Genomic DNA, 15,053 nt, shown 5'->3' with positions numbered 1-15,053 from the left:
GGGCATCAAAGGACTCAGAGTTTACTGTAAATTCCTGAGTCAATTCTCCCAACCTCCAGATCTGATTGGGCTTTTCCTCTCCAGCCTGTTCTACTTGCTGCAAGATCAACCCCTGGATTTTGAGCTGGATCTGTCACATTCCTCCCAGAGCACAGAGTGAGGGCCAGACAGCTGGGCATGAATGATGGTTCACAGCCTGGTCAATAAATTTGCTTAAATTGTTTCACATTGGAGGAAAATATTCACAGATGGATAAAAAAAATGGGTGTCAGTGCTGAGCTCGTTCAACAGTTCTGCTTCTGAGCATGTTCTTGTAGTAAAACTGTGGGTAAAACCCTCCTTCCCAGCTTTGTTTTTTTCCAATGCTCTATCATTTTTTCCCCTCACTTCTTAAAAGTTCCTTGGAGTGGGTGTGTTGTATCTTTGCATCTCTGTTTCATTGGCCCAGTGGGCTCCAGCTCCATGGCAGGCACTGAGCTGTGGCATGGGAATGACTCAGGGGCTGGAGGAGCTTTGTGCATGATGGATGAGCTTCAAGCCAAGAGCTCCACTGGTGAACACCCAAATTTACCCCTCAGGTGTTTCCCCCCCAGTTTGAGTCATACTCAAAAAACTAATGGTGACCCAGTAAGAATATTGTAAATGTAACAAATTCTAGTAAAACTTTCTAAGGCACCCTGGTTCCTAGGGCAAGGTGAGGTGGCTCTAGAATTGTACTTGGCAAAACTTACGATTGTTTATCCAATTTTCTATATTCTATTCACATTTCATGACATACAGGGGTGCGTGTGACATTTGTGAGCAGTGAAAGCTGCATCAGTTTAGTGGAGGAACATGAGCAGAATTTCAAGCAGACACTTAAACTGCAACTGATGCACTTTTGGGTCCCTCTGCTGTCCTAATGATGGATATTTCTTGAATCAGGACCAAAATGAGCACATTTTTGGAAAAGTTAAGTGCATTAAACTGCCTCAGAGATGAAAATGATAAAGTGATGTGGGATTTTTTTTAATCTGATTAATCCCTTACAGATGTTACTAGACAGAACAGGTATGTTGCAAAGTCTTTTTCCATAATAAATGGTACTAAATTAAAACCAAAATTATTTGTGTCTACCACTTGAAGGAAATTCTTAGCTTCAGATACAGAGGGTTTGTAATTACACCTAGGCAATATCTCCACCCCCACAAATAGTAAATTAGCTGAGATAAACACATTCAGAAGCTGTTAAGCTATTTTGGTTTGGATTTAGTGAGTAGCTGCTACTGGAAGAAAGCAGGTAAATAATTTAAATTTCTGACTTCTTTAAACAGGATCAAAATATTGTGTTTTGTATGTGCATTTCCTCTTGGGTAGACATAGTTCAGCAAGTAGTAAATCACATAACATTCAGTTTTATGGAGCTGAGATGCCACTGCTGTCACTGATAAATGAATTCATAGCTTGTCCTTCACTCAGCCCAACAATCCCTGACCAAGTTTATGACAGTTCACCTGGTTTTAAACTGAGAGATGCTACAAAATAGGTGTCTATTTAAACTCAGATCACTGATGCAGAGATATTCATTGCCCTCTGATGCTTGGAAAGGTGTGCTGAGATCCCCACAGCTCCCTGCTGGTCCAGGAGCCTCAGCTAGGTGCTGGGATCAAGGAAAAGGATGAATTAGGGAGAAATGCCTGCCTGCATCTCTGCTGGCCCTGCAGTTAACCCAGCACTTCACACTAAGAGGTTATGGGCAGCCAGCAAGATGAAAACCCCAAAATGAGCACTAAATCTTGTGAGATTAACATATAAAATCCCTTAATGGAAATGTAGGCACCACAGGTAATGACAGATCCACTGACTCAGTCAAGTACAGGGCACAATTCCAGAAACTGGGGAAGGAAAGGAAGTCACAGTATTTTCTCCAAAGAAACGTGAATCAGGCCAGAGAGCAGTAACAACAATTACTAAGTTGTCAGACTATTCAGGCAGTAAGGAGGGCAGATGGAGACTCAAGGACAGAGTTTTCAGCACTGGTCCATCTCTCACAAGAATCAGATTAATTTTACACCCCCTCCTGCATTCCCTTTCCAGAAGGGTGAGCAGAAGCTTTGGGACAGGCATGGGACAAGCACTGTTCTAAAGTCTGGAAGGAAACCAGACAGGAGCTTTTCAGCTGAAGCTCCTGCCAGAACCAATTAGGAGTTGACAGCTTCACAGGGGCAGGAGACAGCACGGAGTGACCTGGTCTCACCTGGCAGGGACAGCTTGGCAGGGTGCTCCTGCTGCCACTGCCAAAATCTCTGCAGCCCTACAGGGACCTGGCAGGAGGTGTGCTCACCCAAACCATTCCTCAAGCCCTGCATCAGTGCTGCTCCCCTAAGTCACAATGAAGAGGGGGTACAACAGGGTTTTTTCCAGGCAGCGCAGGTGTGCCCCAAAAGCAACAGGGCAAGGCTGGAGGGGAATCTGCAGGTGCTGCCTTCCCCCAGCCCCTGGCCAGGCTGAGAGCTCCACACCCACAGCCAGTCCCACAGCAGAGTGCCCTGGACACCCAGCTCCCCTCCTCTGCTTCCATCCAGTGCCTGCTGTCAGGGACCTTCTATTGCTGGAGAACAGCTGCAGACACAGAACCACTCAGACTGATCTTAAGGAAAGTTTTTGCTCATTCTGATGCCCAGGCTCAGTGTGGAGTGCCCTCACCGTGGCCAACCCACATCGCAGAAAATTCAAGAAGCCCCTTTGGGGTCAGCAGTGCCCCTGAGGGCACAAAGAGCCTCCCAGTGCCCCAAGAGCCCAGCTTTGCTCCTTGTGGCACAGCTTTACCATAAGGCTTCTCCTTTACCCCAGACACCCTCCAAGAGCCTCCCAGTGCCCCAAGAGCCCAGCTTTGCTCCTTGCTGGCACAGCTTTACCATAAGCCTTCTCCTTTATCCCAGACACCCTCTCACTGACCCCTTACCAGTCCCTAAACTGCACTTTCTCTCATTTTAAACACAAATCCCTACAGGCAAAGCGTGGCTCTGGTATCTCCATCACCTTGGCAGCATGCAGAGCAACAAAGCCATGGCACGGCCAGGATGCTCAAGTGCTTTTCATTTTCACTTCATTCTCACGAGCAAAGCACCATCAGCCAAGGACTATCCATCTGCTGAGGGCAGGGGTTGAGGCTCATCTGTAATTACACCTTGTCCTCCCTCCTGTCTCAGTAGCTTGGAGCTGCTTTGGAGGGGAGGTGAGGTTTGGCGGGTCAAAGCTGAGTGTTTGACCAGCACACCCTGGCACAACTGAGCAGCTAAAGGAGAAGAGCCCTGTGAAAGCAGAAATAAGGGCTTTTATCTGAGCTTGGCAGGGAGGATCACAGAGCTGTCCTAATATCTGACATCTGCCAGACTCCAGGGCAACATTTGCAGGACATGTCCCAGGTCTGATCCGACTGGGGTTTAGTCCACTGGAACTGTTTGCTCCCTCCCATACATCATCATGCTGACTTTTCAAACAAGTTTGCTTTTCTGTCACCGAGTTTTCTCAGCCTACATCTTGAATCATCATTTGACCTCAAATTAGAAGGGCTTAAACTATATAAACAGTTATACAAACATATATCTATTTCAGCTTAAACTATATAAATGCTTATACAAATACATGTCTATTTCAGCTTTAACTATATAAACACAGATAGAAATATAGATCTATTTCGGGAGGTAGAAGTTTAGGTCTCACCTAATCACCACAGCCCAGGAGCTGGGGCTTTACAAGGAAAAAAAAATAAAACAAACAAAAAAACCCCAAAAACAAAAACAAAACAACAACAAAAAAAAAAACCCCACAACCTCAAAACCAACATTGCAGGGATCACAGCCTAGTGCCAGAGCGATGCTGAAGAGATAAAAGCACCCGGTCTGTGGCAGCATCCAGTGTCCACTGGCAGTACTGCACCCTGCCCGGGCCTGGACCATTCCAAGGGATTAGCAGGACCTGGAAATGCCACCGAGGCTCGGCAGGGAACAGCAGCCCACCCGCAGCAGCAGAAGGGCCCCTGAGACCCCATTGGGGTGCAGGGGTCCCAGGGATGCTGCGGCTGTGCTGTCCCACAGCTGGTGGATCCAGGAGCAGGCACTGGCTGTGTCTCCTTTCTTTTGGGAGAAATCCTTCCCAGAGGCTGAGTCCAAGCCTCAGATGAGCTCAGTGAAAAGTGCAGCAAAAGTGTCAAGCTCAGCGTCCCAGCACTGATGCTAAATCTCAATATTTGTACCTGGCAAAGTAACCAAAAAGTGTTCCCCAAATCACAGAGATATGAAACCAACTCACCCCAGCTGCACTTTTCTGTCCCCAAACTTCATCCTCCGGGGTCTGCAGGAGAGGTGAGCCATGCCCTGTGGGAAGAGGGAGGACTGAGTACTCTCAGGCCAAGGAAGTCATTCCCTTATACCCCGTACAAGAAGGAGACTGCGCTCTGTGCCTGAGCTTCTTGATGGGAGGTGATGGATCCTGCCCGAGCAGAGCCCTAGGACCCCTAAAATTTCATTTTGCTCATTTTCACAGGGCTGACCTTCTCCTAAAGGTCGGGCTTTTGGGCTCCTCTCCAAAAGGAGCCTCTCCAGCAGGACCAGAGCCCGTTCCCGGCGGTCACCAGAGGGAGCCCAATGCCCGGGAACGGCGCATCCTGGGGGACAGGGGAGGGCGCCGGTGACCTGCTGCAGCCTCCCCTGGCTCCTTTCTAATGGGTCACCACCACAATCAGACAAAATCAGAGCCCCCGCTGGCCTGGTGCAACTGTTCATAGGATTTAGGGCATGTCTGGAAGCGGAGGATGTGTTTACATCGGCTCCCAGGCAGTGATGGCTTTATCACAGGTGGCTCCCCAAAATCGCCCTGCTAAAGAAAGACACAACATTCCTTGGGAAGGCCGGAAGCATCAGAGCCACCCCCTGCCATGACAGCAACACTTCTGTTCACTCACAATTAATTGAGCAATTTTAGCTTCAAAGGGTGAAGGGCATCCCTCAGCCCCTGCAGAAGCTCAGATTTGACCTTATCCTTCAACTCCTGATTGAAGCTGTGCCAAAGCCCTGCTATCTCCAGAATCCTGAGGAAATTACCTTCTTCTTGAAGTCTTTGTCCCTCATTGCCCCATGGGTGACAAAGGCAAAGATGTGCTTGAAGTACCACCTCCTTTGGAGGTTTGAGACAAGCAGCTCTTCCTGTGACACCTGCATTTCTACAGAGGTAAAATCTTATTCCTCCCCCATTCTTCCTTTCTGTATTGGGGTAATCCTTGTCTTCCACATTTTCAAAGCTTTCTCCAGCATTTTTGGAGCTGCCTTATAGGACACCTACACCACGCACAATTACTGCAGCTGCTCCTGTAAGAAGCTCTTAAACTACAATGTTTATTTCAGGGCGGGAAAACCCACAAACAACCCACCCACAAAAGCAGGCAACAAACCCACAAAACCCCCACCAGCTCCCAAAAAACAAACACCAACACTCACACCACTAAGCAAACTCCTCACCTTCTCTTTCCTCTGTAGTCCATGCAAACAGACAAATCCCTCCCCTGGGCTCCTATCTAAGCCCTTCAGCTGTGATAGGGATGGAGGGAGCTGTTGGCTGATTCCCAACATCTGGCAGCCCTTTCACCCCAGGGCAGACTCAGCTGTTCTCTAATCCATGAGGGACCCAATGCACTCTGACACCCTCCTGCTGCTCCCTGCAAATGTCACCATCTACATCTCACCCGTGCCCTGAAACTCTCCTACACCTCTCCCACCTGCTCCTTGAACAATCCTTCTCCCTGTCCCATGGCTCAGGATCCCTTCCACTATTCAGTGTCGGGCTCTGCACCCATCTCACCCGTGCCCTGAAACTCTCCTACACCTCTCCCACCTGCTCCTTGAACAATCCTTCTCCCTGTCCCCATGGCTCAGGATCCCCTCCACTATTCAGTTTCGGGTCCTGCACCAAAAAATAAGACAGACATTGGAAAACTGAAGTGAAAAATCACTCAAGAGAGTTGAGGGCTGGAGCATTTGTGCAGTGAGAGGAGGCAGAGGGAGGTGGGGTCACCCAGCCTGGTGAGAAGAAGATTTCAGGGGGATATAACAGCAATGACCAGTAAAAAAGCAGGTTCCTGAGCAGGTGGATTCAGACTCTTCATGGTGGTACATGGTTTGGAGATGACACAGTTGAAAGAAAAGGTGCTGAAATTGGATGCACAAGGAATATATTCTTTACCATAGTGACAGCCCAATCCTGGCACAGACAGCCCAAGGAGGTTGCACATCCACCTTTGAGGGCTCTCAGCTGGGTAAAGCCCTGAGCAACCTGATAAGATCTCAGCACTAACCCTGCCCTGAGCAGGAGGCTGGACCAAAGTCCTTTCCAAGCTGATCCAGCCTGCTCCTCTTTGGGAAAAGAGGGTGAACCGGAATGATAACCGAGTCCAGAGCTTCCTCCCCAGCCGGGTTGTGGGAGCCCTGCAGTCAGCACCACCACCCTTGGATCATCCCATGGCAGCTTGAAAAGCCTTGTCAAACGCTGTGAATGTCAAGGGAAAAAAGTAGGGCAAAGGATCCAAGTGAGTTGCGACAGTGCCACGTGCCTGTGCTGGGGAGGAGGAGGAGGAAGTTGAGCTCACAAATTAAATGGGCCAAGAGCCTGGACACAATAAAGGATCAGCTGCACCAGCAGCAGAGTGAAGCTGTGAGAGGGAAATAACATCCTTCCCTTTGCCAGGGGCATGGCCTGGTCACGGGAGGGTGCTCAGCTGTGAGCAGCGGCTTCCTTGCACTGGGACCATGCACAGAATTAATTCTGGTTTTATTTTAGCTGGTGAGGGCACTGAGTGAGGTGTGAGAACAACTTGGCCCTCATTCCACTGCAAGGGGTGGCTCCCACCCCAGCCTCTGCCCCTTCCTCCCAAGAGAGGAAGACCTGTGGAGATGCTCATCTTAGGTTATCTAAGAGAGATCTCAAATGTATCATGACTCACTCACCTTCCAAAGCTGTCAAAAACAACCAAAACAAAAACACAAAAAAACCCAACAAAACAACCCAAACCCAACACAATTTCAAAGGTGTAAGAAGAAAACCAAGGAAAAACAGTGGCTGAAGGTTTGATTTCTGTTTTGATGTGTGTTTCTGGGGGGCAGCCAGACACAGGTGGGGGCTCAGGCTGGGCGTCCTGTGGCCGCTGCTGCCCTGTCTCAGGGATCCATCAGCCCCACTGGGAAGGTGAATCCAGCTTTTAAAACCCAAGATTGAGCACCCCTGGCACCAGCAAAGCATTCCCTGGAAGGATGGATCACAACTGCAGTGAGTTTTGCTGGAGCTCTGCCTCTCTTGGCCTCTCTTGGGGTCAACGTTTTGGGAAGTGTCCCCAAGTGAGGGAATTCATTTCCTCAAAGCAGATTACTCCCACTCTCCACTTCCCTGGCACAGGTGGAAGAGATGGTAGTTGGGTCTGTGAGGTATGGAAGTGTTTTATTTGCTATTTTCTCTGAAAAAAAAAACAAAGTAAATGTTGATTATTAAACAGTGAACATCTGCAATTTCTCTTCTCTTCTGATCTGTCCTTGTTATCTCAGCTTCCAGATCTAAAAGGACTAGAGTGACAATATGCTGTGAGAATTTTGGAGGCACTGATTGCCATCTCAGGCTTAAAAATGTCCTTCTCTCATTAAAATGTCATTTTCCATCCTAAAAATGGAGTCTTTTTGCTCCTGTCCTCTGAACATGGTTCTGTTCCAGTGCCACACAATGTAACAGGACCATCACAGGACAACTGTGGTAGAAGAGGTGGAGGTCATCCTGCTCCAAGCTGGAGGATTGGCAAGGAGAGGCACTTTCCCAGCGTGTTCTTCAGGACCACTTGTGCCTCCTGCTCCCCTCAATCCTGCCCACACTCTGGATGTCCTGTCGAGTTTGGTAACATAACATCTGAATTTAAAACCAAACAAGGGCCCAGGCTGTACATCTGGGCCACAGAGAGGGTTGGTCTGCTTCAAAGAAGAGGTGGCAGATTTTGCAAGAATCCAGTAGTGTGGGATGGGGAAAACATCAGGATCAAAGGCTGCAGGTCCAAGAGAAGCTCCAAACCAGCTCCAACACAAAGCTTTGCCTGTGCAGCTCAGCCACTGGCTGCCTGCCTGGGAAGTTACCAAATGACAAAGCATTTCCCAGAACTAGGTTATGTGGATTACCAGAGAAGAAGCTGGTATTAGGTGTGCTGAGCACCTTGCTGAGGCCTCTCTTTTTAGGCATTGTGCCCCAGTTGAGTTCAAAGCTGGGATTGTGGCATGGGAGGCAAATGCTCAAGCTCTGTCCAAACAAGGTCCAGAGGTTTAGGTGCTCAGCTTTTAGGTGCTTGCAAAAGATGTTGACCCCTGAGGCTCATGATAAATCTAAAGCTCCCTTTGAAAGTTAAGTGTTTAACATGAAGGTGCTGCTGTCCCACTGATCTACTGCCAATGTTTTAACAAGGGGATGCCACAAGTATTTCCCTGTGAGAGTTTTGCACAGTGAAAGGGGAGAGACCGTAAAATTACTTTTCTTGTGTTTGCACAAAGAGGGATTTGTCAGCCAGAGTGAAGAAGAGAGAGGGCAGCAGTGTGAAAAGTGAAGAAAGGAATGAAGTGTATGTGTATTAAAAATTGTAAATAAATGCAAACATGTATGCCTAGAAAATCAAGGTCTGTGTATAATTCAGAGAGAATTTATCCTAGAGAAGGGGAGAGTAAGCCCACAGCTCTTCTGCTCCAGGGAATTGCTTTTTTAAATTATTGACAATTTATACAATCTGGCTCTCTTCTAAATATAATTTTATTAGCATGAGAAGCCACTTGGCAGCAGGAAAGTAATGCTGGTGGGTTCACAGTTTTCAAGACAAAGCGTTCTCTAAGAGAAAAGAAGGGAAAAGACTGATTTGGGAAGAAGAGCCTTGCAGCTTCTGCCTAAAACCAGCCTCCACCTGCCATCTTCTGGGTGCAGGCTTAAATGGAGCAATATTCCCTACCCTCAGCCTGCTTGTCTCTGCTTTCCAAAGGAGATGAGGCATATGCAGTCACGCTGTTCATCAGCTCTCCCATCACCCTCCCACAATAACCCCAGAGAGAGAAGGAACACGGCTATGGAGGCTGGGAAGGGAACCGAGGCTCCTGCTGTCACCCACCCCCTGGGATGGGCAGAGTTGGGCAGGAACACACGAGCAGGAGCAGTTTTTGGCTGCCCAGCATGTGCCAATTTGGCAGGCAGGATGGGACAGAGGAGCTGTGGCTGGTTGGGGCAGGAGGACACAGCCCACGGAGCCGTGGGAATCGCCTTCCTTCCCAGGAGGAGGTGATGCAACAGCACAGGAGAGCAAAGCCACGCATCAGGCTCCAGCATGGCTGGATCAAAGCATTTTTCTGGGTCTTATGGAAGAAAGAATCCAGCCAAAGAATGGTGCTGAGTGTTATTTTATTGAGCAGAGACAGCAGAGGGAGGACGGGCTGCTCCCGTGTCCGCGGCCCAGGGTGGCTCAGCTCCTGCTGCTCGGTCCAGGGAGGACTCAGCATTTCCCCAGGTGCTTCAATCTTATTTTCCCTCCACTTCTCCTGTAAAAGGAGGGAGAGAGACTTAGAGCAAGCAGTAAATGACAGACACAGCAGTGTGGGATAGAGCTCACCCACCCCAAAAGAGCTGGCTGGTGCCAGTGTATCTCCCTGGTACCTCACAAGGAGCACCCAGCCATTTTCTCCTCTCCTCATTCTCCTCTCCTCATTGTTCTCTTCTGTTTTGCCCCACGATAAGACAGCCTTGGCTGCACACTAAATGCAAGGATTGCTAAGGCAAAAACATTTTGCAAGCACAATCCATCCGTCAGGGATGGCTCCTATTACATCTCCTTTAAAAAGTGACAGAGCTCAGGAAAAGGAGAGACATTCTGTTCTTCCTCTGAGATCTTGTGTCTTGTTCCACAAAGTTCATTCAGACTTTTCAGGAATAACTTGGCATGGCTCAGCTCCCACATTCCTCCAGCACTTCTCAGTAACCAGGAGTGTGGGCAGTGAGAGCTGCAGCCTGTGGCACATAGTGGGAATTGTGCATCAATTTAGTGCTTGTGGAAGGTACAGGCAGGATGCATTTGCTTCCCAGGCCCTGTGCTGCCTCTCAGCATGGCAACCAGCAGCCTGCAACGCCCAGAAATGAATTAAAATTAACTCATAGCACACAGCTCTGCTCCAAGGAGGAAACATTCCGCTTGGCATGGTTCAGAGGCCAGTCCATACAAGAGGAGCAGCCTGGATACAGGGCTTCCCCTCCATGAAAAACACCACTAGATGCATGGAAATGAAGGCAGAGCCTGCTATTTCAGTGTCCCCAGTGTCACTTACAGCACTGCCTTGCAGAAGGCACACTTGTTCCCATAGGTGACGCCGTCCGTGCCGCAGTGAGGGTTGGACTCCCTCGTGCAGTACACGCTTCTGTTTATGAACTCTCTACAAATCTGCACAAGGAATAATAATAAAAATTTTTAAAAACCCTTTCAGGACCTCCATACTCTTTGTTTCACTTTCCAAACTGGACCCAAGGCCATTAATGCAATGCTTTTTCTGACAAATGCTGACACTGCCTGTTTTCTGACAGAAAAAGCCCTCTCAGAAAGGAACAGAAGCAGCGTTTCAGGGGAATTTTGGCCTCACTTTTGAGGAAGGAAATTGTAGTCACCTGGGAGAAGTCTTGATCTCCCAACAACAGGAGCAGATTAGCCTAGGCATGCACGAGAAGAGTCAGCACTGATGCTCTGTCAGGCACTTGGAGCTGAGCTACCTCCCTGCTGCATGACTCCAGGTGTCTTGCGAAACCCTGCACTCAGTTTGGTGCTTGCTAAGCTCCTGCTTTCCCAGAGGAAGGAGGGAGAAACCATACGGAAATTCCCTGGGGAATTAAAAGTTATGCCCAGGAAGTGTACAGGTATTTTGTGTCTCTACAAATCCCAGGGATTAACTAAATTTGGGGGAATAGGACACTCAGTAATCTGTTTGCTTCACGAGAAGATTGGATAGTGAAGCCAAGTCAAAAGTGGTGCAGCGCATATGCATTTGCTAAATAAACCATTTATTTCCCTGCTCTACCTGCTAATGTGGCCACACAACATTCCCCGGGTAGCAGTGAACTCCCCAGCACTGGGAATACTTGGAAGGACCCACCTGCTCCCAGCAGACATTAAAAACTGTTTACCCAGCACCAAGATTTTGGTTATAAAAAGATTCCTCCAAAGTGAAACGCCATGACTGGATGTGGCACTCAGTGCTATGGTTTAGTTGACAAAGTGGTGATCAGTCAAAGCTTGGATTCGATGATCTTGGAGGGCTTTTCCAACAGTAATGATTCCATGGTTCTATTAAATGCAGATTCAGCAAGCAGAAACAGCAGCACTAACCTCTTCAATCTCTTGACCTGCTACATCTGGAACTAGAAGAAAAAAAAACCAAAAAAGTAAATAAAAAACAGACAGGTTTTACACGTCAGCATTACTTTCTGATAAAGTCTGAATTAAATTCACAAACCTTTTATGCAAACCACAGTGAAACACACTCCAGGTTTTTCCTACTCCGTCATCCCTCACGGGGGAAGAGGGGGCAGGAAATACATTATCTGAATTGTTTTGCAGTATTTTCCTATTTTGAAAAATGCTACTAAAATACCATGTAATCATTCATTCAGCTGCTAGCTACACCTCAGACACATAAGCCAATCTCCTGGAAGGCAGCCACTCCTGGGGAAGCAAGCTGTCATATCAGATGTGGAACCGTGCTCCCAGAGATTTGAAACCCATGGTGGCTTTTAAGGCTTTTAGGCTCCTGCAGCTCTGAACAATGCCAGTGGCTGGTGCTGCTGACAGGAGGGGAGCAGGAGATCCTGTGGGTGGGTTCCAGCCGTGCTCAGCACAGCCCAGACACCCTCCCAGGGCAGGGTGAGCTACAAAGAGATGTCATGGGGTGACAGAGAGCAGAACAGGCAGCACTGGTCAGAACCAGCACCAAAATCCCCTCAGGCTCTGGGCTAGGAGCTCATCAGTCCATGCTCTTCACGTTTCTTCTCGGCAAAGCCAGCAGGCAGGAGTGTAGGTTGAGTCAGAGCTGTGAAATGGGGCCACCCTGTCATGTCTCCAAGGGGGAGCCTGACACTCCAGGGTGGGTTGAATGCAGATCTGCAGAATCTGGGTCACAGCAGAGTGGGATAAAAGCCCAGCATTTGGTGGGGCTGTGCCTGCTGGTCAGCAGGTCACTGCCAGCTGTGGGGCTGCTGCTGGCTCTGGGCAGGAGGTGGAAGGACCTTGTCCTACACTCATCCCTCCCCAGTGGAAATCTCACCAACCCTCAGTCAGCTCAACCCTCATCCATCAAGCCTTCCTACTTCTTTTGCTATTTCTGTTGTCCCTTGGTGTTTTTTCCTGGTGCTGGCACATTTACCCTGTCCTCAGGTTTGGCTAGGCTGCTGTAACGTCGAAGGCGCTGGTATGGCTATCTGCATATTATTTACAAAACAGCTCATTAAATAGTTTTTATAAATATTACATGCAGCTACAGAAGAACTTGTGATGATGCCTCTTGACATCTGTTTATTTTACAGGAGATCACAGGGTTTGCTGCTATTCTGCCTGGCCTTGGAAGGAAGAATCAGTCTTCTGACGGAACCCAGTCCCAATTAAGACTCAATTAGAGACAGATGAATATTTCATAATGAATAATGTGTACAAAGCAATTCACCTCTTCTCCATGCACAGCTTGCCATTTTCTCAAGTGACTTCTTTATTCAAATTATTCACAGAAAAACAAGTATAAATAATTCGTGTTCCACATATTCTTCAATAACTGTTGCTATACACCTTGCAGAGCTGGGTCAGCTGGACTCAAGCAAGTGATAGCACTGACATGATCTATGGGTTCAAAAATCATCACTCAGCTTCCCCACATGATCACAGAGATGTGTAAATCTCCAGATAAATAGTTGCTGGATCCTTTTAATTTGCCCTCTTTGTTCTGTCTCCTTGAGGACACTTGAATTTAATTTTCAAGCTTTTCTCTGCAACATTAACGAAAGCTGAAACTTTCATCTAATTACGTCTCCACATCTCCAAGGAAAACACCAAATACCAAGATGCTTAGGCTCAAAACAAGAGCAGATGACCTGGAGGTGAGCAAGTATCTTCTCTAAATGGTTCAGCAAAACTCTCCAGTGAACACTTGTACCAAAAATTCATAATTACACTCTGCTTTGGTATATTTGCTGAGGAAATACTCAGAATGTGCTCACTCTGTCTCCCAGTGACATGTCCACTACATTTTCCACTGCAGAGGCACACAAGGAGTGGAAATATGTCATGAGTGAGCAAGTCCTGCAGATATTTTCTACTTGCTCGGCTTTATCTTCAAGCCTGTCAGCCAGTGATCAAGACTCTCCAAAATTTGTTGTCAGGAGAGGTTTTGGTGTTTGTTTTTCTTTTCTAGGCTAGGGAAAAGATCACTTACCCGAGAAGAAAGAGACCAGCAGCAGGCTGAGAAGCACTAAGGCACCTGTAGCCCTCATGCTGCAGGAAGCCCTTTAATCCAAGCCAAGGTCAGAGCAGGAGGTGTTGTCTCAATCCCAGAACCCACAGTGTGCACACAGAGCTGCCTTTCTGTGTATTTATGTGCCTGTCTGTAGCTGTCCTCATTCCCCACCTTAATTGTGAGAACTTCTCCACTTGGTTTCTAAAGCCATTATTGGTCCTGGCCGGTTTATGGTGCTTTAAGGAATGCTGCCCTGTCCACATCAAACCTAGAAAGGGATAATTACATGAGTGATAGACGTGCTTGTAACATCATTATTTTTTTTTTTTTTCTAAATAGTCACAGGATTCTCACAAGGGTGAATTTTCAAAGCAGTGATTCATCAGGGAAGCTGGTAATTTTCATTCTCTGGGCCCTCTCCGAATGCCAGCACCGAGGCTCTGAGCGCGGCGTGATGACACTCACTAGACGTTACGAAATAAATCACAGCATGAGAATGTGTTGTCTGTGAAACCAATTATACGTTGTTCCCTGGCTATTTTTGAGGATGGTTCTAAATTTGTGGAGTTGGGGTGGAGAGGCGCTGGGCTGTGACATGCTCTCCTCGCTGTGTGCACAGTCCCAGATAGGACTGCTGACTCTCCTCCCTGAACTATTTAAACTCTAGCTGTCAATGTTTTTCCAGTTTTTCACATTCACAAACATATGTTAGGGCTCTGCTCCCACCGCAAGTGGCAGTGATGGGAATTTGATGGGGAATTGGCAGATCCAAGCTCTATTTCCAGCTGAGGCTGTGCAAGGATTTGTGTTCAGGCGCACCATTTGCCAAACACCTCTCCAGATAAGAATAAGACTAAATTTAATATGTTTTCCTAAGGAGGCAAGGCTTAGGAGAGGAATGTGTGTAGATATATCTGGGTTTCAGTTCCCCCAGTGAATTTTAAATACACAACTGGTTGCAGCCAAATTTTGCACAGGAGAGGAAAAAAAAAATTAAAAATAACGATCACATTTTTATACACTTCTCTAGCAAGAGGAGGAAGAGGAAAGATGCTACCAGCATCCCCAGCCAGTTTTTGCAGGAGAGCAATGCTATGGGTGCCCTACATCTGGGGAAGCATTTCAGTTTGCAGCTTGCCAGACATCTTAAAATCCACACAGTGGCAGGGAAACCGTGACTGACAGGCGAATCCTGGGCTGTCTATTAAGGGTGATCTCACGACGCAGCCTCTCTTGTAATTTAGTTATCAAACCCGTCAGCTGCAGCACCATTCCCAGCCACGCTCAGTTCTGCCACTCACAGCACTCCTGGTTTGCCTTTTCTGCTCTCAGACGTCACCGCTCGCGACCACAGCCTCGATGCCTCAGCCCCTTATCTGCCCAAATAATGTTTTGGTTGCTGCAGCACAGCTGGGCTGGCTCCAGCCTCAGCAAACACTCGGCAGGGACCAACCCCTTCCAGGCTGAGCAGAGGAAAAGGCTAAATTACCAGCCAGGTGATTATTGTTATTGCCCGTTTCCACTTCTTTGGTG

General features: G+C 47.9%; 1 protein-coding gene across 1 annotated transcript; it reads right to left on the bottom strand.

Moving 5' to 3' along the window:
- Positions 1-9,532: 9,532 nt before the first annotated feature.
- Positions 9,533-13,557, bottom strand: LOC121332460 (serine protease inhibitor Kazal-type 6-like). Its single transcript, XM_041397938.1, has 4 exons — positions 13,500-13,557; positions 11,408-11,439; positions 10,359-10,471; positions 9,533-9,578 (listed from the first exon to the last, which is right to left on the bottom strand). Exons 1-4 carry the CDS (start codon positions 13,555-13,557, stop codon positions 9,533-9,535), a joined length of 249 nt encoding a protein of 82 aa, XP_041253872.1.
- Between the last annotated feature and the right edge of the window lie 1,496 nt (positions 13,558-15,053).

Source organism: Onychostruthus taczanowskii, unplaced genomic scaffold (assembly GCF_017590055.1).
Source record: "Onychostruthus taczanowskii isolate IOZ18803 unplaced genomic scaffold, ASM1759005v1 scaffold14, whole genome shotgun sequence".
In the NCBI taxonomy this organism is placed as follows: Eukaryota; Metazoa; Chordata; class Aves; order Passeriformes; family Passeridae; genus Onychostruthus; species Onychostruthus taczanowskii.
This window is presented reverse-complemented; position numbering and strand designations above follow the sequence as displayed.

Excerpts from the sequence above, each read along its gene's own strand:
- LOC121332460 (XM_041397938.1), bottom strand. The coding sequence starts at position 13,557 with ATGAGGGCTACAGGTGCCTTAGTGCTTCTCAGCCTGCTGCTGGTCTCT. Across the intron at positions 11,440-13,499 it reads GCTGGTCTCTTTCTTCTCGG|TTCCAGATGTAGCAGGTCAA; the intron begins GTAAGTGATCTT and ends TTTTTCTTCTAG. Across the intron at positions 10,472-11,407 it reads CAGGTCAAGAGATTGAAGAG|ATTTGTAGAGAGTTCATAAA; the intron begins GTTAGTGCTGCT and ends TTCCTTGTGCAG.